At 46.2% G+C, this 22,793-nt stretch overlaps 1 protein-coding gene and 1 long non-coding RNA gene across 3 annotated transcripts; one reads left to right on the top strand and one right to left on the bottom strand.

The window, feature by feature from the left end:
- The first annotated feature begins 1,385 nt into the window (after positions 1–1,385).
- asap2b (ArfGAP with SH3 domain, ankyrin repeat and PH domain 2b) lies at positions 1,386–22,158 on the top strand. 2 transcript variants are annotated; one of them, XM_061051441.1, is made up of 29 exons: positions 1,386–1,830; positions 7,409–7,481; positions 8,961–9,103; positions 9,182–9,256; positions 9,809–9,858; positions 9,940–10,069; positions 10,192–10,277; positions 10,374–10,449; positions 11,261–11,347; positions 11,452–11,555; positions 12,273–12,342; positions 12,526–12,624; positions 13,769–13,856; positions 13,943–13,991; positions 14,070–14,236; positions 15,364–15,497; positions 16,114–16,208; positions 16,293–16,482; positions 16,714–16,799; positions 18,180–18,295; positions 18,482–18,549; positions 18,820–18,927; positions 18,998–19,232; positions 19,410–19,508; positions 19,602–19,842; positions 21,319–21,377; positions 21,474–21,526; positions 21,692–21,811; positions 22,024–22,158. In XM_061051441.1, exons 1-29 carry the CDS (start codon positions 1,705–1,707, stop codon positions 22,096–22,098), a joined length of 3,102 nt encoding a protein of 1,033 aa, XP_060907424.1. In that variant the 5' UTR covers positions 1,386–1,704; the 3' UTR covers positions 22,099–22,158. The 2 variants fall into 2 exon arrangements, with proteins under 2 accessions (XP_060907424.1, XP_060907425.1); XM_061051442.1 differs by lacking the exon at positions 12,526–12,624 and having other exon boundaries at positions 1,389–1,830.
- LOC132984591 (uncharacterized) lies at positions 22,043–22,594 on the bottom strand. Its single transcript, XR_009674980.1, has 3 exons — positions 22,472–22,594; positions 22,185–22,419; positions 22,043–22,151 (listed from the first exon to the last, which is right to left on the bottom strand). It is a non-coding gene; the product is annotated as an uncharacterized LOC132984591 (long non-coding RNA).
- Positions 22,595–22,793: the final 199 nt, after the last annotated feature.

The following is a 22,793-nucleotide window of genomic DNA, read 5'->3' as shown; positions in this document are numbered from 1 at the left end:
CTGTCCTTATATAAAGAAGAAGACCCTCATCACACTGAACTGTCCTTACATAAAGAAGAAGACCCTCTACACACTGAACTGTCCTTATATAAAGAAGAAGACCCTCATCACACTGAACTGTCCTTATATAAAGAAGAAGACCCTCATCACACTGAACTGTTCTTACATAAAGAAGAAGACCCTCATCACACTGAACTGTCCTTATATAAAGAAGAAGACCCTCATCACACTGAACTGTTCTTATATAAAGAAGAAGACCCTCATCACACTGAACTGTTCTTATATAAAGAAGAAGACCCTCATCACACTGAACTGTCCTTACATAAAGAAGAAGACCCTCATCACACTGAACTGTCCTTACATAAAGAAGAAGACCCTCATCACACTGAACTGTTCTTATAGCTGAATCAGTGAAGAAACATAATGATGTCTGTACACTTAAATATCAATACATAGGTCCAGAAATACCACCACACCCGGTCCTGTTTGGTCTGGGACAGCCCAGTTCCCCGCTTCCGGTCCGGTTCCCTGCTTCAGTTCCGGTTCCCCGCTTCCGGCCCGGTTCCCCGCTTCCAGTCCGGTTCCCTGCTTCCGGTTCCCCACTTCCGGCCCGGTTCCCCGCTTCCGGCCCAGTTCCCCGCTTCCGGTCCGGTTCCCTGATTCCGGTTCCCCACTTCCGGCCCGGTTCCCCGCTTCCGGCCCAGTTCCCCGCTTCCGGTCCGGTTCCCTGCTTCCTGCACGTCTTAGCTCTCAGCCTGTCATTAGGGTGAGACAGACCGCCATCGGTGGTCCTCTGGCGCCCCCTGAAACACTGAAAACTAAACTCAGGATGTCAAAATAAAACAGGAAACACTGAAAACTAAACTCGGGATGTCAAAATAAAACAGGAAACACTGAAAACTAAACTCAGGATGTCAAAATAAAACAAGAAATTAAAAATTGAACACTGAAATCAAAACAACGTGAGTAAAGCAGACACTCCCGACAGTGATGGCGTTACTCTGGGAGATTTACGGTTCGGTGAAACAAATAATCTTCTATGTTGTGAAAAAAAATCCTCTCACAGTTCAGTTTCATGGGAACTTAAAATAAAATATAAGCAAACATATCAGTCAAAGGTCACAGCTTATTCAAATAATAAAAACCTAAATGAAGAGCCAATAAGCCGACCAAAGTCTTTGTTAACAGAAAACGGCCGATAAGTCGAGTATGTCGACTTTTATGGAACCAGTGGAATCGTTTTTTATCGTCTCTGTGACAGACTGCAGGTTCAGGACTCACTTTGACTTCACTTTGAGAAAAGCAGAATAAATTTCACACTTCCTGTTCTTCTTTCTCTGAATGTGTTTTTGGTCCCCGGAAACAGCTGCAGAGTGGGAGCTCTTACTGCTCCACCTCTGTGAGTCTCCGCCCTGCAGTTTGCTCAGGTGGTGTCGGCAGCAGGATCGTCCGTGTTCTTCAGGCTTCTCCTCCGCGGAACAAATCATGGAATAGAAGTTCAAACTTCACCGAGAGTGGAATAAAAGTCTGAATCCACACTTCAGCTATGAGGAGCAGAGAGGACCGGACCCAGGACAGGATCTTTGGAGGCTGCTTGTGACACTGTGGAGTACTTTGAGTCCGTCCAGGTGTGGCTACTGAACTTACCTGAGGCTGCAGGTTTGACTTCTTTACGACAGTCCGTGTTATTTGTAGGTGGTCACGATGCCGGAGCTCATCTCCGTGACCGAGTTCATCTCCGAGACTAACGAGGACTACAAAGCCCCGACCACCTCCAGCTTCTCCACCCGTATGTCCCACTGCAGGAACTCTGTGGCAGCTCTGGAGGAGGTACACACACACACACACACACACACACACACACACACACACACACACACACACACACACACACACACACACACACACACACTGCAGGAACTCTGTGGCAGCTCTGGAGGAGGTAAACACACACACACACACACACACACACACACACACACTGCAGGAACTCTGTGGCAGCTCTGGAGGAGGTAAACACACACACACACACACACACACACACACACACGCACACGCATGCACACACACACACACACACACACGCACACGCATGCACACACACGCACGCACGCACACACACACACACACACACACACTTCCACAATGGAAATAAATCATAAAAATCATTTTCCTGAGTTAATAAATTAGTCTCCCTTATTTAACCCTTTCAGCCCTTCCTGTGATGAAGCTGTGCATTATGGGATGTGTAGTCGTGTTTCTCTGAGTAATCATGGAGTCACATCTTCTTCCTGCGTCTCAAACGTCTTCCAGGCAGTCGAAGTGAAAATCTTTGTCCGTTTATTTTCTGGTTGAAAAGAGGAACAGAGAGAAACACTTCCTCCTGCTGAAGCAGCCGTTGATCTGAATCTTTTTTCAGCTTTTTTCTGATGTTGTAAGAGTTTGGAGCTACTTCTTAATTATGCAACACAGCGATGTTGGTACAGGTCGGGTAATAGAGCTGATATGAGGAAGCAGGAGGGTCAAAGGTCACCTGCTGAGAGAGAGACCTGGACATGGACTTGTTTACTGCTGATCCTCTTATAATCCTCCTGCTGAGTTCTGATGCTCGCAGCTTTGAATTCTTCTCCTGATATTTTTATCACTTCACTGAGAAAAGCGCTGTGCTATACAATCCAGCATCTCGTACTGTAGCAGCAACGGCCAGTACGCTAAGCGGTCCGGTCCAGTCCGGTTCAGTACAGTCCGGTCTGGTCCAGTCCGGTCCGGTCTGTTCTAGTCCGGTACGTATTTATTGGTGTTTCCACTGTTAGAAGTTGTGAATGGTACCAAAACAATCGATCTGTACCATCCTCTTATTTTGCTACCATTCTGTTGGGGTGCCAGAGGTACCCATCCGACCCTAAAGGGCGGCGCTAGACACGCTGCAGTCCGCTGATTGGTCAAAAGAATCGTCACTTCCTGTGCGACCGCGGTAATAAAGGACAGACACAATACTCGCCATGTTTAAATATCCCGTGGATTTCCAGAGACTCCTCTCAAGTCTGTTTTTGCTTTTTTGTGACTAGTGTCAGCACGTAGCTCAGCCCCCATGGACGACCTCGGAGGTTCAGTTTGTTTTGGTTTCGCTTAAGTGTGAAATCTACTGGACTAAAAAGGTCCACGTTCTTCCTTTAACGTAGACAAGAAACAGTTGTGGTCCCAATATGGAGCCCTGCGGGACGCCACACTGCATCATAGCCCTCTCAACACCGTCAGGGTCACGATTGACAGCATCGGACGCTTCAGAGATCCAGAACAGGAGTAAACCGTTTCCTGATGCCGTTTGAACGTCGTCCACCGAAGAAGTGTTTTTATATTCCAGCTTCATTATCCGATCTTTATATCCAAACATCTTCGTTATCTTCGTCTCTTTATACGTTTATATTTCAGTATCTATAAACTTTATTTCTCTTTATCTCTTTGAATATTTATACTTTTACATGTTTTATATAAAAAATAAAAACCTGAACTTCTAAACTGGAGCTTTAGAGGAGTGCAGATCTGAATACGTGCTGTCATCCTCCTCCTATTGCATGCTGGGAACAAGTCGACCTCCGCTCTCCATCTCACTTCATCGATACCCGGCTGTTACTCTCTCTCTCTTTTTTGTTATCTTTATTTATTCCTGAAGTCTGAGAAAATATCCTGCACACAAAATAATTATCTCGTTTGTTTTTAACTTTTTTGTCCTTCAGGGCCTCCGTACTTCTTTACACACTTCTGAATCGATGGACATGTGTCCTCCTCTCTTTATTCTAGATCTTTCTATCTACGACTTCATATCTGTGAGTTTGTGTTTTATAACAATCTGAATCTCGTATTTCTACCCCCGGAGAGAATATTTCAGATTAGCAGCGAGCGCAGGTGTGACCATCAACCTTCCTGTTGCATGCTGGGACGATCCCAGACACTAGACCCAGGGCGATGACTCACCTGTCCGATCGAGTCTCAACAGGACCCATCTCGCCCCGTCAGACCTTTTCAAGTGCCTCTCCTCCTCCTCTTCTCTCTACTCGTTCTCTCTCTGTTTGGTTTTAAAATCCTCCGTCACGTCCCAACAAGTCTGAAGTCTGAAGGAAGGGATATTAACAACAGGTTCAGCTTTTATTTTCCTTTAATTCCACTTTGTAAATGCTTTATTTTGTTTGGATGAGTTAATACTGATGGACTCTTTACTCAGCGGCCTCTACCATCAGCGTGTGAATGTGTGTGAATGGATGAGTTAATACTGACGGACTCTTTACACAGCGGCCTCTACCATCAGCGTGTGAATGTGTATGAATGGATGAGTTAATACTGATGGACTCTTTACTCAGCTGCCTCTACCATCAGCGTGTGAATGTGTGAATGGATGAGTTAATACTGATGGACTCTTTACACAGCGGCCTCTACCATCAGCGTGTGAATGTGTGTGAATGGATGAGTTAATACTGACGGACTCTTTACTCAGCGGCCTCTACCATCAGCGTGTGAATGTGTGTGAATGGATGAGTTAATACTGACGGACTCTTTACTCAGCGGCCTCTACCATCAGCGTGTGAATGTGTGTGAATGGATGAGTTAATACTGACGGACTCTTTACACAGCGGCCTCTACCATCAGCGTGTGAATGTGTGTGAATGTATGAGTTAATACTGACGGACTCTTTAGTCAGCGGCCTCTACCATCAGCGTGTGAATGTGTGTGAATGGATGAGTTAATACTGACGGACTCTTTACTCAGCGGCCTCTACCATCAGCGTGTGAATGTGTGTGAATGGATGAGTTAATACTGACGGACTCTTTACTCAGCGGCCTCTACCATCAGCGTGTGAATGTGTGTGAATGGATGAGTTCATACTGACGGACTCTTTACTCAGCGGCCTCTACCATCAGCGTGTGAATGTGTGTGAATGGATGAGTTAATACTGACGGACTCTTTACTCAGCGGCCTCTACCATCAGCGTGTGAATGTGAATGAATGGATGAGTTAATACTGATGGTCTCTTTACTCAGCAGCCTCTACCATCAGCGTGTGAATGTGTGTGAATGGATGAGTTAATACTGACGGACTCTTTACACAGCGGCCTCTACCATCAGCGTGTGAATGTGTATGAATGGATGAGTTAATACCGATGGACTCTTTACACAGCGGCCTCTACCATCAGCGTGTGAATGGATGAGTTAATACTGATGGACTCTTTACTCAGCAGCCTCTACCATCAGTGTGTGAATGTGTGTGAGTGGATGAGTTAATACTGATGGACTCTTTACTCAGCAGCCTCTACCATCAGTGTGTGAATGGATGAGTTAATACTGATGGACTCTTTACTCAGCAGCCTCTACCATCAGTGTATGAATGGATGAGTTAATACTGATGGACTCTTTACACAGCGGCCTCTACCATCAGTGTGTGAGTGTGTATGAATGGATGAGTTAATACTGATGGACTCTTTACTCAGCGGCCTCTACCATCAGTGTGTGAATGTGTATGAATGGATGAGTTAATACTGACGGACTCTTTACTCAGCGGCCTCTACCATCAGTGTGTGAATGTGTATGAATGGATGAGTTAATACTGATGGACTCTTTACTCAGGAGCCTCTACCATCAGTGTGTGAATGTGTATGAATGGATGAGTTAATACTGATGGACTCTTTACTCAGCGGCCTCTACCATCAGCGTGTGAATGTGTATGAATGGATGAGTTAATACTGATGGACTCTTTACTCAGCTGCCTCTACCATCAGCGTGTGAATGTGTGAATGGATGAGTTAATACTGATGGACTCTTTACACAGCGGCCTCTACCATCAGCGTGTGAATGTGTGTGAATGGATGAGTTAATACTGACGGACTCTTTACTCAGCGGCCTCTACCATCAGCGTGTGAATGTGTGTGAATGGATGAGTTAATACTGACGGACTCTTTACTCAGCGGCCTCTACCATCAGCGTGTGAATGTGTGTGAATGGATGAGTTAATACTGACGGACTCTTTACACAGCGGCCTCTACCATCAGCGTGTGAATGTGTGTGAATGTATGAGTTAATACTGACGGACTCTTTAGTCAGCGGCCTCTACCATCAGCGTGTGAATGTGTGTGAATGGATGAGTTAATACTGACGGACTCTTTACTCAGCGGCCTCTACCATCAGCGTGTGAATGTGTGTGAATGGATGAGTTAATACTGACGGACTCTTTACTCAGCGGCCTCTACCATCAGCGTGTGAATGTGTGTGAATGGATGAGTTCATACTGACGGACTCTTTACTCAGCGGCCTCTACCATCAGCGTGTGAATGTGTGTGAATGGATGAGTTAATACTGACGGACTCTTTACTCAGCGGCCTCTACCATCAGCGTGTGAATGTGAATGAATGGATGAGTTAATACTGATGGTCTCTTTACTCAGCAGCCTCTACCATCAGCGTGTGAATGTGTGTGAATGGATGAGTTAATACTGACGGACTCTTTACACAGCGGCCTCTACCATCAGCGTGTGAATGTGTATGAATGGATGAGTTAATACCGATGGACTCTTTACACAGCGGCCTCTACCATCAGCGTGTGAATGGATGAGTTAATACTGATGGACTCTTTACTCAGCAGCCTCTACCATCAGTGTGTGAATGTGTGTGAGTGGATGAGTTAATACTGATGGACTCTTTACTCAGCAGCCTCTACCATCAGTGTGTGAATGGATGAGTTAATACTGATGGACTCTTTACTCAGCAGCCTCTACCATCAGTGTATGAATGGATGAGTTAATACTGATGGACTCTTTACACAGCGGCCTCTACCATCAGTGTGTGAGTGTGTATGAATGGATGAGTTAATACTGATGGACTCTTTACTCAGCGGCCTCTACCATCAGTGTGTGAATGTGTATGAATGGATGAGTTAATACTGACGGACTCTTTACTCAGCGGCCTCTACCATCAGTGTGTGAATGTGTATGAATGGATGAGTTAATACTGATGGACTCTTTACTCAGGAGCCTCTACCATCAGTGTGTGAATGTGTATGAATGGATGAGTTAATACTGATGGACTCTTTACTCAGCGGCCTCTACCATCAGCGTGTGAATGTGTAGGTGTGACCTGCGGTGTAAACGCGCTTGAGTAGTCAGGAGATTAGAAAAGTGCGATATAAGCTCAAGTTCATTACTGTTAAAAGCAGTGGCTTCAGTTTAATAATAAATGTGTAACTCTTTAAAATAAGAAATAAATGTAAAGTCTATACCTCTGTCCTCTGACTTTGTACTGTCCAGTTGACCGATTGTCTTTCAATGCATCACCAAGGATAAAACCCCCTGCTTTGTGTCACACACACCTTCATTGGATGTTTGTATTCATGTTTTCTGTCCTCACTGTGTCTGTCCTCCTCAGGCTCTGGACGTGGACAGATCCGTTCTGTACAAGATCAAGAAGTCGGTGAAGGCCATCAACACGTCCGGTCTGAGTGAGTGACACAGTCACAAACTGTCGAACATTTTTAACCACACACCCACACTTTCACTTCCTGTCTGCTGAAACACAAATTTCATCCATATCATATTTTTGTTTATTGTTTGACTTGACCACGTGATTTATTTTAACTCGTTACTGTCTTTAGTGTCAGTAAATAACTGATTGTCGACTTCAGTCTTGCTCTGCATGATGGGAAATGTAGTTCAGAAACAGAAAACGAGTGTATTAGTCAGAAATAAGAGGAACAATAACGACGACTCAAATGGAGGAGGAAGACTTCAAAATAAAATGAATGAACCCTTCAAAATAAAGTGAAGGAAGATTTCACAATAAATGGCCTTGGTAGGAATGATCCAGGTCCAGACACTCAGGATGGTTAATAAAATATAAAAGGTGTTTAATTCAATGGGCTAGAAACATTTAAAATAAACCTACGTGAATCAGCGAGCGCCTTCTTCAGGGGACAGTGTGAAAATCGTTTATTGGAGTTAAAGATCGAGCTGATGAAGAGTTGAAACTATTGCCTTAAGCTAAAGAATAAGCAGAGATCAGCTGTGTCAGACTCCCACAATGCACCATGTTCTCTCATGTTTGTTCAAAAGGTGACTCTCTCTCTTCTGTGAATCAGTCGTTCTTGATCTCTTAAGATAGATAGATCTCTCTAGACACTAGATAAATATTGGCGTATTCTTTACCGATGTGCTGATGTCTTTCAGCAGGGTCGATATCGGATGATACCAATGTTGAACCGATGTATCGGAGTGTCCCTAATGAAACGTTTGAATGTTAGTTTGGGATAACGTTTCTAATGAAGACACCTGAAGCATTAAAGGGGCGGTACGACTTTAGTGTTTGATCTTTATTCTAGTTCATCTTTGGCCTCAGCCAATGAGCTTCACTGCTAAAATCAGTCTGTTATAATAAACCGATAAATACTCATCGTCACGCATCACAGAGAGGGATGTGTTGGACTCAGCTGGTGGTGCGTTCAGGGACTGTGTGATGGTGCGTTCAGGGACTGTGTGGTGGTGCGTTCAGGGACTGTGTGGTGGTGCGTTCAGGGACTGTGTGGTGGTGCGTTCAGAGACTATGTGATGGTGCGTTCAGAGACTGTGTGATGGTGCGTTCAGAGACTGTGTGGTGGTGCGTTCAGGGACTGTGTGGTGCAGGTAGGTTCAGGCAGGTGGAGTCTCACCACCAAACATTCCTGTCATACTGCTGTCCTGTCCCAGCATGCCGAGGGAGAGACTCCCGCCTCAGACCAGAAGGAGACTAAAGGATCCTGAATCCTCCTGATGTTTGTTCATCAAACAGTTTTTAAGACGTGTGAAGTCATGATGAGAGATTTAGGGAAGTGTGTGTGAGACTATAGAACACGCCCCCCGCTGCCCTCTGTGGGGAGGAGTCTGTTCTCAGGGTTATCCTGTTTTAAAAGTGCTATGCAGTTGAATGTGTCCTCTGTGTGTTTCAGCTCATGTGGAAAACGAGGAGCAGTACATCCAGTCCATGGAGAAGTTTGGAGACTGTGCCAACAGAGAGAACGCCGAGGTCGGCTCAGCTTTCCAAACGTTCGCCGTTTTCACCAAAGAGCTGACGGCGCTCTTCAAAAACCTGGTGAGGAGGTTCTTATGCATGAACATGTGTTTATTCATCTGAACGCTGTGACGTTCTAACACGACTTTGTGTCTGCAGCTACAGAACATGAACAACATCATCACGTTTCCTCTGGACAGTCTGCTGAAAGGAGACCTGAAGGGGGTCAAAGGGGTACGTGTGACCCTCATAAGGATTCTTTTCATTTCCAATCGGCTGCTTATTTACTCAATCAGTCATTTTTGAAATAGTGAATTAAAAGGAACACATCAACCCGGAGCACTCACAAGGATCTGAAAGGTCACGAGGATCTGAAAGGTCACATCTCCTCCTCTTCTTCTTCAGTTTAAATAAGTGTCAGAGCTCCTCAAAACATGTGTGAAGTTTCTTGTTCTAAATCCACTCTGATCCTGTATTTGATCATGTCTATAAACCCCTCTATTTCAGCCCTGCTCAGAACAGGCTGTTTCTGTGTCTGTACCTTTAAATATGTAAATGAGCTGTGTCTGACCACGCCCCCTCTCTGGAAGGGCTCGGGTGTCTCTGTCTTTCTCGCTCCATGTCCTATTGTTTACGGTGAGAAGGCAGACTCAGAGGGCAGAACAAACACCTAGCTGTGGGAGTGTCACCCACCTGGGGGAGGGGCTACTGCCCTTTGTGATGTCATGAAGGGAAAACCTCCAAACAGCTATTATTATTTTAATGATTGTCTTCCTGTTCCTCCAGGATCTGAAGAAGCCTTTCGACAAAGCGTGGAAGGACTACGAGACGAAGCTGTGAGAAAAAAAACTTCTTCTGAGTCATGAGAAGTTTCTGTTTGCTTTGTTAAATCTTAATTTGACCTTTGACCTCTGCAGAGTGAAGCTCGAGAAGGAGAAGCGGGAGCACGCCAAGCAGCACGGGATGATCCGCACCGAGTTCAGCGGAGGAGAGATCGCAGAAGAGATGGAGAAGGAGAGACGACTGTTCCAGCTGCAGATGTGTGAGGTAACATCGCTCTATGCCCCTCCCCCTCGTGGCCCCTCCCCCTCGTACTCGTTTGAAATCCATCCTGGTTAATGTCTTGAAGCTTGTTCACTGAGTTTCTCCTCCCTGGTTTCCTGTTTCAGTATCTCCTCAAAGTGAACGAGATCAAAGTGAAGAAAGGCGCAGACTTCCTCCAGAACCTCATCAAGTATTTCCACGCTCAGTGCAAGTACGTTTCCCACATCACGACCACGCTTCACATGTTGTTATTTATCCCTGTCTCTTCAGAGGAGTTCAATTCTTCTTCTCTCTCTTCATGTTTCAGTTTCTTCCAGGACGGTCTGAAAGCTGTAGAGAGTCTGAAACCCTCCGTAGAGAAGCTGGCCACCGACCTGACAGCGGTGAGTACTCTGTATATAATGTTTCTGTTAGCATCAGCTAGCTCTGCTGTGACTCTGTATATAATGTTTCTGTTAGCATCAGAACGCTCTGCTGTGACTCTGTATATAATGTTTCTGTTAGCATCAGCTAGCTCTGCTGTGACTCTGTATATAATGTTTCTGTTAGCATCAGCTAGCTCTGCTGTGACTCTGTATATAATGTTTCTGTTAGCATCAGAACGCTCTGCTGTGACTCTGTATATAATGTTTCTGTTAGCATCAGAACGCTCTGCTGTGACTCGGTATATAATGTTTCTGTTAGCATCAGAACGCTCTGCTGTGACTCGGTATATAATGTTTCTGTTAGCATCAGAACGCTCTGCTGTTACTCGGTATATAATGTTTCTGTTAGCATCAGAACGCTCTGCTGTGACTCTGTATATAATGTTTCTGTTAGCATCAGCTAGCTCTGCTGTGACTCGGTATATAATGTTTCTGTTAGCATCAGAACGCTCTGCTGTGACTCTGTATATAATGTTTCTGTTAGCATCAGCTAGCTCTGCTGTGACTCGGTATATAATGTTTCTGTTAGCATCAGAACGCTCTGCTGTGACTCTGTATATAATGTTTCTGTTAGCATCAGCTAGCTCTGCTGTGACTCGGTATATAATGTTTCTGTTAGCATCAGAACGCTCTGCTGTGACTCTGTATATAATGTTTCTGTTAGCATCAGCTAGCTCTGCTGTGACTCGGTATATAATGTTTCTGTTAGCATCAGAACGCTCTGCTGTGACTCTGTATATAATGTTTTTTTAAATGTGCGTCTCTTCAGATTAAACAGACCCAGGATGGAGAGAGGAAACAGCTGATTCAGCTGCGAGACGCCCTGAAGGCCTCGCTGCAGTCGGAGCAGAAAGAGGTCAGAGTTCAAACGTGTCATTAGGGTGACCCCTAGAGGATGCTTCCGGTACTTGAGATTACAGCGAGGTTTCATACGTGTGTTTGTTCCCCGGCTCTCTTCAGGACTCTCAGGCCAAACAGAGCTCAGGTTATAGTCTCCACCAGCTGCAGGGCAACAAGGCTCACGGCACCGAATGCTCCGGATTCCTCTTCAAGAAAAGTGAGGGGTGAGTGAACTCAATGTCCCAGAATGCCTCTGGAAAATATAACCTCCTTCCTGGGGAATTCTTTGGAACAGACTTTTACTGTACAGTTCAAAGTGTTTGCGCCTCAGTGAAGCAGCTGATGAGACTCTGTAGACTCTGTTTTTAATGAAGGTCTGACTCACTAAGGAGACGTCTGATCCACAAACACACACAAAGGGTTAAACGCTCCCTTAACTGCGTCTCTGAGGGCTGTTTGTATTTAAATCAGTCATTAAAGGGTTAATCGTCTCTTTCTCACTGCAAAAAGAGTCTAACTCACCAACAGGGGGCGCTAACAGCCACGCACAGTTAGAGTGAAAACATGGTCGTCCGCTGAGAGTTGGCGGTAACTGCGCCGCAGTATTTATAAGAGGTGTGACGCTCAAACTTTCCAGAGATCAAGAAAACCCTTCCACCTCTGTGTACCTTCAAAATAAAAGCTCTGTAAATATGAATGTTATTTAAAATCAGCTGATGGAGATATTCTTCGTGAATCAGACTTTGAGGTGAACACTACATTTACTTTCTGAATATTTAGTTTAACAAACAAAGACTGAACCTTCTTCACGACTCATCATGAACATAACATGCTAACATGTAAAGACCCGTTAGCATGACGGGCTAATCTGACGTCTGATTGATTCGTATGATTTAAGATTTATGATGTAAACATTTTGTCGTTAACCAATCTCTTTACAGCCTGAGGAAAGTGTGGCAGAAGAGGAAGTGCTCGGTGAAGAACGGTTTCCTGACGATCAATCACGGCACGGTAAGACACCTGAGTCCTCTCTTCCTATTGGTCCTCCTGCACTGGAAGCTCCACCCTTTTGCTCGCATGCTCTCAGCCAATGAAAAGTCTCCTTCTGGGTTTTACTTTCGAGTCAAATTGGGGGAAACAATCAAGACCTCATTTTACTTTTTTATTTTTTTCCTTCTTTCTTTTATTTTGAAGTTTTTACATGAAGAGTCAAACGGCCAATCAGGACAGAGCATGCAGCAGAGGAAGAGGAGGAGAAGGAGGAGCATAAGGAAAAGGATGACAGAGAGAAGGGTGGGGTCTGCATTCAGATACTTGGAGGGAGGGGGAGGGGCTTCATAACGTGGGACACGGACTTACCTAGAGGAATCAAACACAAGGGCAGCGTTGGCGCCTGATTTTTAAAAAAGAATTCTGGGTACATTCCGATATCGTTACCGTGACGATCCTGCAAAGAGACTGAATTTTAAAACCTTTGATAATCATCGTCTAAAGAGGCGACGTCCCGATGACATCCTTGCCACTTTCCTTTGAGCCCACCATGAATCTTCATGTATTTACAAAAAATCTAGAAATCTAGAAATGTTGAACCCTTTCTGGATCGACTACGTCAACCTTCATCGCTTCATATTGTTCACGTCTCCTCGGCTTCATGTGTTCTTGAATAAAAGGTTTAATACCTGGATAAAAGTGAAAACTAAATGGAATGCAGCCCTTCACAGACGCTGTGTTTAGGAGGTAAAGAAAGACGCTCAGCTGTTTAATCCCTGAACTGGTCTGAGCTGCTGTCTGTGTTGATGGAATAAAACTGAATATCATGAATCACAACTTATTCTGCTGCACATTTGACTTTTAAACGTCTTCCTGCCAAAAAACGCTCAGCCCTGGAAATGAGCTGCAGCGCGCTGGAGGGAGCTCGAGCTCACGTTAACTAGCAGCAGTGAAAGGGACTGAGTATTACTGAACATAAAGAAACAATCTGTTCTTTCTATAACGAGACATTTGGCCTATTATCACAAAAGTTAAAAACACATCATCATACTGTGGACACTGTACCTAGCAGTGTCTTAAGCTAAATGCTAATTCTAGCAACAGCTGAGCTCAGCGTGTTAGCTGTAACGTCAGCTGATTGACAGTAAACACGCACATGGTCGAAGCTCGAGGGTAAAGGCATCACCTACAAGATCTTAGAACATATACCAAATATTCAACACCTGAAAACCTGATGAGCCACGTTCATGATTGTGGATCTAACTTAGACACTTGACAGGTTCTCTGAGCTGCAGGTAGCACCAGATGAAAAAGTCAGAGCGTTAATAAAACAATAAGAAGTATGTGTGATCTTAAAGTGAGCTGAATATCACTGAGTGAAACACGGCCATCTTTCTTGTTGATATCTCCATGTGTCTCACTCTGAGCCCTGATTCTTGTCTCGCAGGCTAACAGCCCTCCAGCCAAACTCAACCTGCTCACCTGCCAGGTGAAGAGGAACCCTGACGAGAAGAAGAGCTTCGACCTGTTCTCACGTGAGCTGCACACTCCTGCTCGTCTAATAAATCATATTTACAAGTGTGTGACCTGTAAAGATGATCGTCTCGTTTCATGTGTTCAGATGACAGAACGTATCACTTCCAGACCGAGGATGAAGCCGAGTGTCAGATGTAGGTAGTTAAACGTTTGCCCAGCTCTTCCTGACCTTTGACCTTTGTGAGCTTGAACATGTGATGTTTTTTGTGCAGCTGGGTGTCGGTGCTGCAGAACAGCAAAGAGGAGGCTCTGAACAAAGCGTTTCAAGGCGACCAGAACGAAGGAGAGAACAACATCGTGCAGGAGCTAACCAAAGCCATCGTAGCAGAGGTGAAGAGGATGAGCGGTAACGACGGCTGCTGCGACTGTGGAGCTCCTGGTCAGTACCTCTGCTACTATCAGTGTTAATGTCAGAGTCTAACCACAGCGCCTTTGAATGGCTCATTTTGCTTAAACTGTCAGACTGCTCAGCCGACGAGAGTAAAGTGAGACGCACCAAGTGTCAAAAGGAGTTAAATGATCACAGAAGAGCTTCCACCTTGGAGCTAAACTTACAGGTGCAGCTGAAACCACATCCCCAAAGTCTGCAGAGCTCTATTTTGGAGTTTGGGAATCCCCACTGACCTGAGAGTGAAACTACTCCAATGGGTTTAAACTGACAGCAGGAAAGTCAACATGGTGGAAGACTTGGTCTGAGGGACTTCCTCAGGCCAGCGTGGTGTGACCAGTTATTGGACTAGTTTCACACATACAGGACCAGTATCAAGTCCAGTCCTCTTGAGGGTCCTGTCAGCCATATACAGTCCACAGTAAGAGTTAAGAAGCATGAGATGAAACGCAGTCTGAGCAGTGGAGACGAGCACACCAGTTCATGACGATGTTTGTACTCGATGTCAGATCACAGTGCAACACATCATGAACTAGATTTCTTTGGATTCTTTTGATCCACACATCAGCACACTGGTAAAACTTTCCTCGCTCATTTCAACATTTTCAAATTCAGCGATTAATCACAAACAGTTAATCAGTTGACAAGCCTTCTATTTCTATAAATGCTGCTCCTGCTGAGACGCTGGAGATGAATGAAGTCGGGCATCTCTCAGCTGTTGGTCGTGCCGGTCCGACGAGTTCCTGCAGGAATGAAACACGGTGACGCGCTCTGTCAGCAGCTGACTGGTTCAGAGTCAGTGAGTCACAGCGTGCACAGAAAGGAACAAACACAAAATATCTAAGAGCATAAAATGACCCTTTGATTGTAACAAACAGCCATGTTGTAGATGCTGTACCTCGTGGTTCTTAACGTTCTCTCCAGGATCTGACGATGAAGGGAAGGTCATTATTTTTAATTCTGGGTCGTAAATGTTGAGAATCAATGCAGCAGGTGTTCGTTTCTCAGGTTGGATCAAAGTGACCGATGACCTCAAAGCTGCGAGTGGAGAGGGTAACCAGCGTGTAGTTTTCAAAGTGTTTTTCATGATTCACATGAAACCTTCAACCTCTCGTCAGCTCCCACCTGGCTGTCCACCAACCTCGGGGTGCTGATCTGCATCGAGTGCTCGGGGATCCACAGAGAGATGGGGGTCCACTACTCCAGGATCCAGAGTCTGGACCTGGACGTCCTGGGGACCTCAGAGCTGCTGGTGAGTCCACTTCACTGTCCCAAGAAGAGGAACGGAAATCTGAGAATCAGGCTGATAAATGGGTTCCTCAGGATGGTTGATTAATAACCAGCTCAGGGTTCATCACGTTGAGTAGTTCATATCGTTTGATTGTGACACAAAGGTCAAAGGTCTGTCACAAAGGGATGTATACTTTAAATGGTTTAGAGTTATAGAGTGTAAACAGGGCAGATAAAGGAACCCCACAGGGCTTTTAATACATAACACCATTCAAAGTTTATCTACATAAAATCCCTGCATGCATCATGGAAATGCATTTGTTGGAGCGCTTTGGGATAAAAGGCTTTTAAATTATTATTTCAAATGTGTACTGAATCAAGAGCTTATTCAAATCAACTTAAGGCACCTGTGTACACAACTGTGTTACACAAATATGAACAATTCAAGCAAAGTGTTTGATATTTCTATTTTTACTGCCAGACTGATTTTAAACTCACAGAACAAATACAACTTTAGCCACTCTTATTCTATACCAACTGTCTGACACCCAATTGCACTTTTTGGTACATTAGATCTACTTACGTTTAACCCTTGAGCTCAGGATGAGCTGCGCCTGACTCATAATGTTGTGTTTTAGTTGGCGAAGAATGTGGGAAATGCCAGCTTCAACGAGATCATGGAGGCCGACCTGTCAGCGCAGGACGTAACTAAGCCTGATGCGAGCAGCGACATGTGAGTTTAATAATCCAGAAAAGAGTTGTTCAGTAGAAGGAGGAAATCTAAAGTTTCCTGTCGCTGTGCTCGGGTTGTTTCCAGGCAGACGAGGAAGGACTACATCACCGCCAAGTACACAGAGAAGCGTTTCGCTCATCGGCTGTGTTCCGACGCCGCGTCCAGGCTGCAGACTCTGTACGAGGCGGTCAGGAACAGAGACATCCTGTCCCTGATCCAGGTCTACGCTGAGGGTGTGGACCTGATGGAGGCCAGCTCGCAGCCCAACGAACACGTACGTCTATGAATCTTTTAAGAAGGAACCTTGGTAACACTTTATATTAAGGTGCTTGTAATAACAGGTAATAAGTCACTTATAAGACCTTATTAGATTCTTATTAACACAAATAAGACTATATAAGTGTTAATAGAGACATAATGAACTCATTTATTATGTCTTATAAGTCCAGCGTCTTTTCCCCAGAGTGAGTGATCTAACATCCATGTTGATGTTTGTTTCCGTCAGGAACCCGGAGAGACGGTTCTCCACCTGGCGGTCCGTATGGGCGACAGAAACTCGCTCCACATTGTCGACTTCCTTGCACAGAACAGGTGACCAAGCTTCATCATCACCTCTAATCATGTTGAGGAACAATGCACATTCATTTATTAGCCATGCATGCTAATTAGCCATACATGCTAATTACTAACATCCCAATAAAAATTGTTACTGGATAATATTTCAAACTAATCGATTCATCTCTGTTAATGTGTGGGCAACTTTGTGACTGAAGGAAGTGAGTGTGATGAAGAAGGTCAAGTAAACCTTGACCAGCAGACGGTCCCCACGTTGATATTAAAACATGAATGTGTGTGTTTCAGTGGTGACCTGGACCGGTAGACGGTCAGAGGACAGTCCCCACGTTGATATTAAAACATGAATGTGTGTGTTTCAGTGGTGACCTGGACCGGTAGACGGTCAGAGGACAGTCCCCACGTTGATATTAAAACATGAATGTGTGTGTTTCAGTGGTGACCTGGACCGGCAGACGGTCAGAGGACAGTCCCCACGTTGATATTAAAACATGAATGTGTGTGTTTCAGTGGTGACCTGGACCGGCAGACGGTCAGAGGACAGTCCCCACGTTGATATTAAAACATGAATGTGTGTGTTTCAGTGGTGACCTGGACAAGCAGACGGTCAGAGGACAGTCCCCACGTTGATATTAAAACATGAATGTGTGTGTTTCAGTGGTGACCTGGACCGGCAGACGGTCAGAGGACAGTCCCCACGTTGATATTAAAACATGAATGTGTGTGTTTCAGTGGTGACCTGGACCGGCAGACGGTCAGAGGACGGTCCCCACGTTGATATTAAAACATGAATGTGTGTGTTTCAGTGGTGACCTGGACCGGCAGACGGTCAGATGACAGTCCCCACGTTGATATTAAAACATGAATGTGTGTGTTTCAGTGGTGACCTGGACAAGCAGACGGTCAGAGGAGGGTCCCCACGTTGATATTAAAACATGAATATGTGTGTTTCAGTGGTGACCTGGACAAGCAGACGGTCAGAGGACGGTCCCCACGTTGATATTAAAACATGAATATGTGTGTTTCAGTGGTGACCTGGACCGGCAGACGGTCAGAGGACGGTCCCCACGTTGATATTAAAACATGAATATGTGTGTTTCAGTGGTGACCTGGACCGGCAGACGGTCAGAGGACAGTCCCCACGTTGATATTAAAACATGAATGTGTGTGTTTCAGTGGTGACCTGGACCGGCAGACGGTCAGATGACAGTCCCCACGTTGATATTAAAACATGAATGTGTGTGTTTCAGTGGTGACCTGGACCGGCAGACGGTCAGAGGACAGTCCCCACGTTGATATTAAAACATGAATATGTGTGTTTCAGTGGTGACCTGGACCGGCAGACGGTCAGAGGACAGTCCCCACGTTGATATTAAAACATGAATGTGTGTGTTTCAGTGGTGACCTGGACAAGCAGACGGTCAGAGGATCCACGGCGCTGCATTACTGCTGTTTGACGGACAACAGCGAGTGTCTAAAGCTGCTGCTGAGAGGAAAAGCTTCGGTGTCCATCAGTAAGAACACAAACACACAGAGGGCACACGGCAACTAATGATGACAGATTAAAGGTCACTTCCTGTTGTGTTCGGAGGTCAACAACAGATTCACTCAGAGTCCGACCTCTGATCTCTGGACGTCTCACCGTCATCGATTACGTTTTCAATAAAATGCTTAATTTGAATTTAATTTTGTCTCCACAGCAAACGAAGCTGGAGAGACGCCGCTTGACATCGCCAAACGCCTCCGCCACACTCAGTGTGAAGAGCTGGTAAGACTTCCTGTTTTAGCTCCAGACCCCGACCCGTAGAAACGTCCCCAAAAAAGGTCCCACAGAAAGGTCCTGCACGATAACTGTGTGTGTGTGTGTGTGCGTGTGTGTGTGTGTGTGTGTGTGTGTGTGTGTGTGTGTGTGTGTGTGTGTGTGTGTGTGTGTGTGTGTGTGTGTGTGTGTGTGTGTGTGTGTGTGTGTGTGTGTGTGTGTGTGTGTGTGTGTGTGTGTGTGTGTGTGTGTGTGTGTGTGTGTGTGTGTGTGTGTCAGTTGACCCAGGCTCAAACAGGAAAGTTTAACGTCCACGTCCACGTGGAGTATGAGTGGCGTCTCCAGAACGAGGACCTGGACGAGAGCGAGGATGAAATGGAGGACAAGGTGAGCGTCTTTCTGTTGGACACGTTAAAGGTCAGAAGTTTTTAGATGTGTAACAGTCCCGTCTCTTCAGCCAATCCCCAACCGGCGTGATGAGCGTCCGGTCAGCTGCTTTGTGGCAAGCAGCGGTCCAATGCAGCCCAACATGGCGGCGCTGGCTCGGGACGCAGCCTTCCTGGCACGGGCCAATCAGAGGCCTCAGGTCCCCAGCATGATGGTCAGCAACGAGACGTACGGCACCATGATGGACCTGAACCTGCCGCCTCTCGGACCCACGCCCCCGCTGCCCCCCAGAGTGCCCAACAGAGGTGAGGAGGTGAACCAGATCCAGGGTGTCTTTAGCGCCTGAGGGACTGAAATACAGAAACATAGAACTCCAGTTAGAAGTGAAACGATCTTTATTTAATAAACGCCCTCTGAAATCAATTATTATACTTCACATTCATCAACGTGTTTTCTCCCTGTTTGCCTCCCTGCGGGTTCAGGACACAGTAAACCTGCTGCCATGGAAACAGTAGGTAGACAGCGGTCGTCCTCGGACCCCCCCAACCCCCAGACACCTGAGAGGAACTCCTCCATGTATGGTGGGTCAGCCGCCGTCAGTTTGTTCTTTACAGGATTTATGTTGTAACACATTCAGTTCTTCATGTTGTTTTCTGGATCTCCTCTTCTCCCAGTTCTCCCAGCAGCTCCTCCTCCTCCAGTAAACAAGAGATCCAGCATGTTGGAGACCAAGACCCTGTCAGCCAGGAACACCCCCCTCCCTCCCCTCCCTCCAGCAGCAGGACTCCCCCCAGCGACGTTACCGCCCGCCATCCCACCACCCCCCCACTTTAAAGCTCCACCCCTTCCCCCACCAGTCCCCAGTCACCAGACCAACAAGCCACCTGGACCCAAGTCCCCCAAATCCCCCACTGGGTAGGTACTCTGGACCAGAGTGGACTACACTTGGCTTAACTGGCCTGTAATGGGCTGTGTTGGACTGAACTGTGCGTAACTGGCCCCTACTGAAGGGTACTGAAGGTAGTGTTGAAGACTGTACTGGACAATTTTGGACTGTAGTCTTCTTGGCTGTAGTGGGCTATATTGAAAGATTTACATGATGGAACCTTATTGGACTGTTGTTGGCTGTTCTGGTCTCTGGTGGGCTGTAATGGACTGCTGTTGGTTGTTCTGGTCTCTGGTGGGCTGTAATGGACTGCTGTTTGCTGTTCTGCTCTCTGGTGGGCTGTAATGGACTGCTGTTGGTTGTTCTGGTCTCTGGTGGGCTGTAATGGACTGCTGTTTGCTGTTCTGCTCTCTGGTGGGCTGTAATGGACTGCTGTTGGCTGTTCTGGTCTCTGGTGGGCTGTAATGGACTGCTGTTGGCTGTTCTGGTCTCTGGTGGGCTGTAATGGACTGCTGTTGGCTGTTCTGGTCTCTGGTGGGCTGTAATGGACTGCTGTTTGCTGTTCTGGTCTCTGGTTGGCTGTAATGGACTGCTGTTTGCTGTTCTGGTCTCTGGTGGGCTGTAATGGACTGCTGTTTGCTGTTCTGGTCTCTGATGGGCTGTAATGGACTGCTGTTGGCTGTTCTGCTCTCTGGTGGGCTGTAATGGACTGCTGTTTGCTGTTCTGGTCTCTGGTTGGCTGTAATGGACTGCTGTTTGCTGTTCTGGTCTCTGGTGGGCTGTAATGGACTGCTGTTTGCTGTTCTGGTCTCTGGTTGGCTGTAATGGACTGCTGTTGGCTGTTCTGGTCTCTGGTTGGCTGTAATGGACTGCTGTTTGCTGTTCTGGTCTCTGGTTGGCTGTAATGGACTGCTGTTTGCTGTTCTGGTCTCTGGTGGGCTGTAATGGACTGCTGTTTACCCCTATTTACTGATTCCACATGAAAAGTGTAGAATCTGTACCCCCAGGGGTCTGGATTTTGTTGCAGCTGGAACTCAATTCACCCGACTCCCGTTGACGATAGTCTGAAGGTAGAGGATTACAGACGGGTTCTGAGATTGGACTGTAGTTCACCTTATTGAACTCTTGTAGGCCTTAGTGGGCAGTATGGGACTGACTAGACTTGAGTGGTCTTTAGCGTGCCCTGTTCTGGCCTGTGCTTGATTGAAGCGGGTTGTACCATTGTGGGACAGTAGACTGTACGGGGCTGTTTTGGGTCTTTCTTCAGACCGTACTAGACTTTGGTTGCACATACTGAACTGTAGTGGGCCGTAGTGGATCTTACTGGACTGGACGAGTCCTTACTTATTAGTTAAGCCAGACGCACACGCTGGGAAAATTGAGATCTGGCTTGATTATTTCACGCTGCAGTTTAACGGGGGTTGGTGTCTCTCCCAGTTAGTACTGGTCTGAACTGGTTTGTAATGGATGCACATTAAATACTTTTTAATTCTGTCTGCTTTCAGATCAGCAAAGAGGCCTCCGCAGAGACCTCCTCTCAGGACCCCCTCTGTGGACAAACGAGGTAACGCACACACACACCAATCGGCCCGCCGACCAATCACGGCGCTCCGTCAGCAAAGAGAAGGTGACGAGTGGTTCTGTTTGTTTCTCTCTGCAGGGTCCAAATCCCCTCACGGACCTCCAACACCCAAACCCAGGAACACGTTCTCCGTAAGTCCTCCAACACAACGCAGAGGTCAGAGGTCAAATCGAGATAAAGAACTCTGTGTGTGTGTGTGTGTGTGTGTGTGTGTGTGTGTGTGTGTGTGTGTGTGTGTGTGTGTGTGTGTGTGTGTGTGTGTGTGTGTGTGTGTGTGTGTGTGTGTGTGTGTTCAGAAACAGAAGCCTAAGAGAGTGAAGGCGATCTATAACTGTTCAGCTGATAATCCTGACGAGCTGACGTTCAGCGAGGGCGAGGTGATCGTGGTGGAGGGCGAGGAGGACAGCGATTGGTGGGTGAGTGACAGCTCCGCCTCCGAACGTATCGTCACGGCAACACGCCGTTTATTTTGACGTAATATTGAAACACAATCGTCTCATGTTTGTACCTACTTACTTTATTTTATACGTTAAGTCAGAGGTTCTCAACTGGAGGGTCCGGACCCAGAAGTGGGTCACAGAGACATTTTCGTTTAATAATGAATATAAATATGGACGTTGTGTTTCAGGTCGGGTACGTTGAAGCAGATCCGACCCGGAGAGGAGCATTCCCCGTGACCTTCGTCCACTTCATCACAGAGTGACGCTTTCCTGAACCCTCAGACTGAACTCAACGGGGTCCTCAGGAGACCTGAACCTGACACCTGAGACCTGAACCTAGATCCTGAACCCAGATTCTGAACCTGAGACCTGAACCTAGATCCTGAACCCAGATTCTGAACCTAGATGCTGAACCTAGATCCTGAGACCTGAACCTAGATCCTGAACCTACATTCTGAAACTAGATCCTGAACCTGAGACCTGAACCTAGATCCTGAACCTGAGACCTGAGACCTGAACCTCAATTCTGAACCTAGGTCCTGAACCTGAGACCTGAACCTAGATCCTGAACCTAGAACCTGAACCTGAGACCTGAACCGAGATCCTGAACCTAGAACCTGAACCTGAGACCTGAACTGGACAGAAACAAACACTGAAGCTGCTTTGAGTTCCTCCTTTAAAGCTTTCTACAAGCTTCTCTCAGATGTTCTTCAATAAAAATACTCCTCACCTGACGGTCCAGGAGGGATTCTAAAGACCAAAGACCTGAATATCAAAGACCCTGAATATCAAAGACCCTGAGACCCTCAAAGACCCTGAGTATTAGTCTTTGAGGCTCCAGAATGATCCAGAATAAAAAACTCTTATTTTGAAAATTATCTGAAAGAAGAGGAAACGATCGTCCATCACACAAACAAAAACTGATTTCCCGGTTTTGACCTGAACTGGATCACCCCGC

Source organism: Labrus mixtus, chromosome 12, assembly GCF_963584025.1.
Source record: "Labrus mixtus chromosome 12, fLabMix1.1, whole genome shotgun sequence".
NCBI lineage: Eukaryota > Metazoa > Chordata > Actinopteri > Labriformes > Labridae > Labrus > Labrus mixtus.
Note: the sequence above shows the minus strand (reverse complement) of the source record. Positions and strands in the feature narration are given on the sequence as shown.

Coding starts and splice junctions, on each gene's coding strand:
- asap2b (XM_061051441.1), top strand. CDS start 1,705: ATGCCGGAGCTCATCTCCGTGACCGAGTTCATCTCCGAGACTAACGAG. Junction 10,070..10,191: donor TCCAGCTGCAGATGTGTGAG/GTAACATCGCTC, acceptor TTCCTGTTTCAG/TATCTCCTCAAAGTGAACGA. Junction 19,843..21,318: donor TCCCCCAAATCCCCCACTGG/GTAGGTACTCTG, acceptor GTCTGCTTTCAG/ATCAGCAAAGAGGCCTCCGC.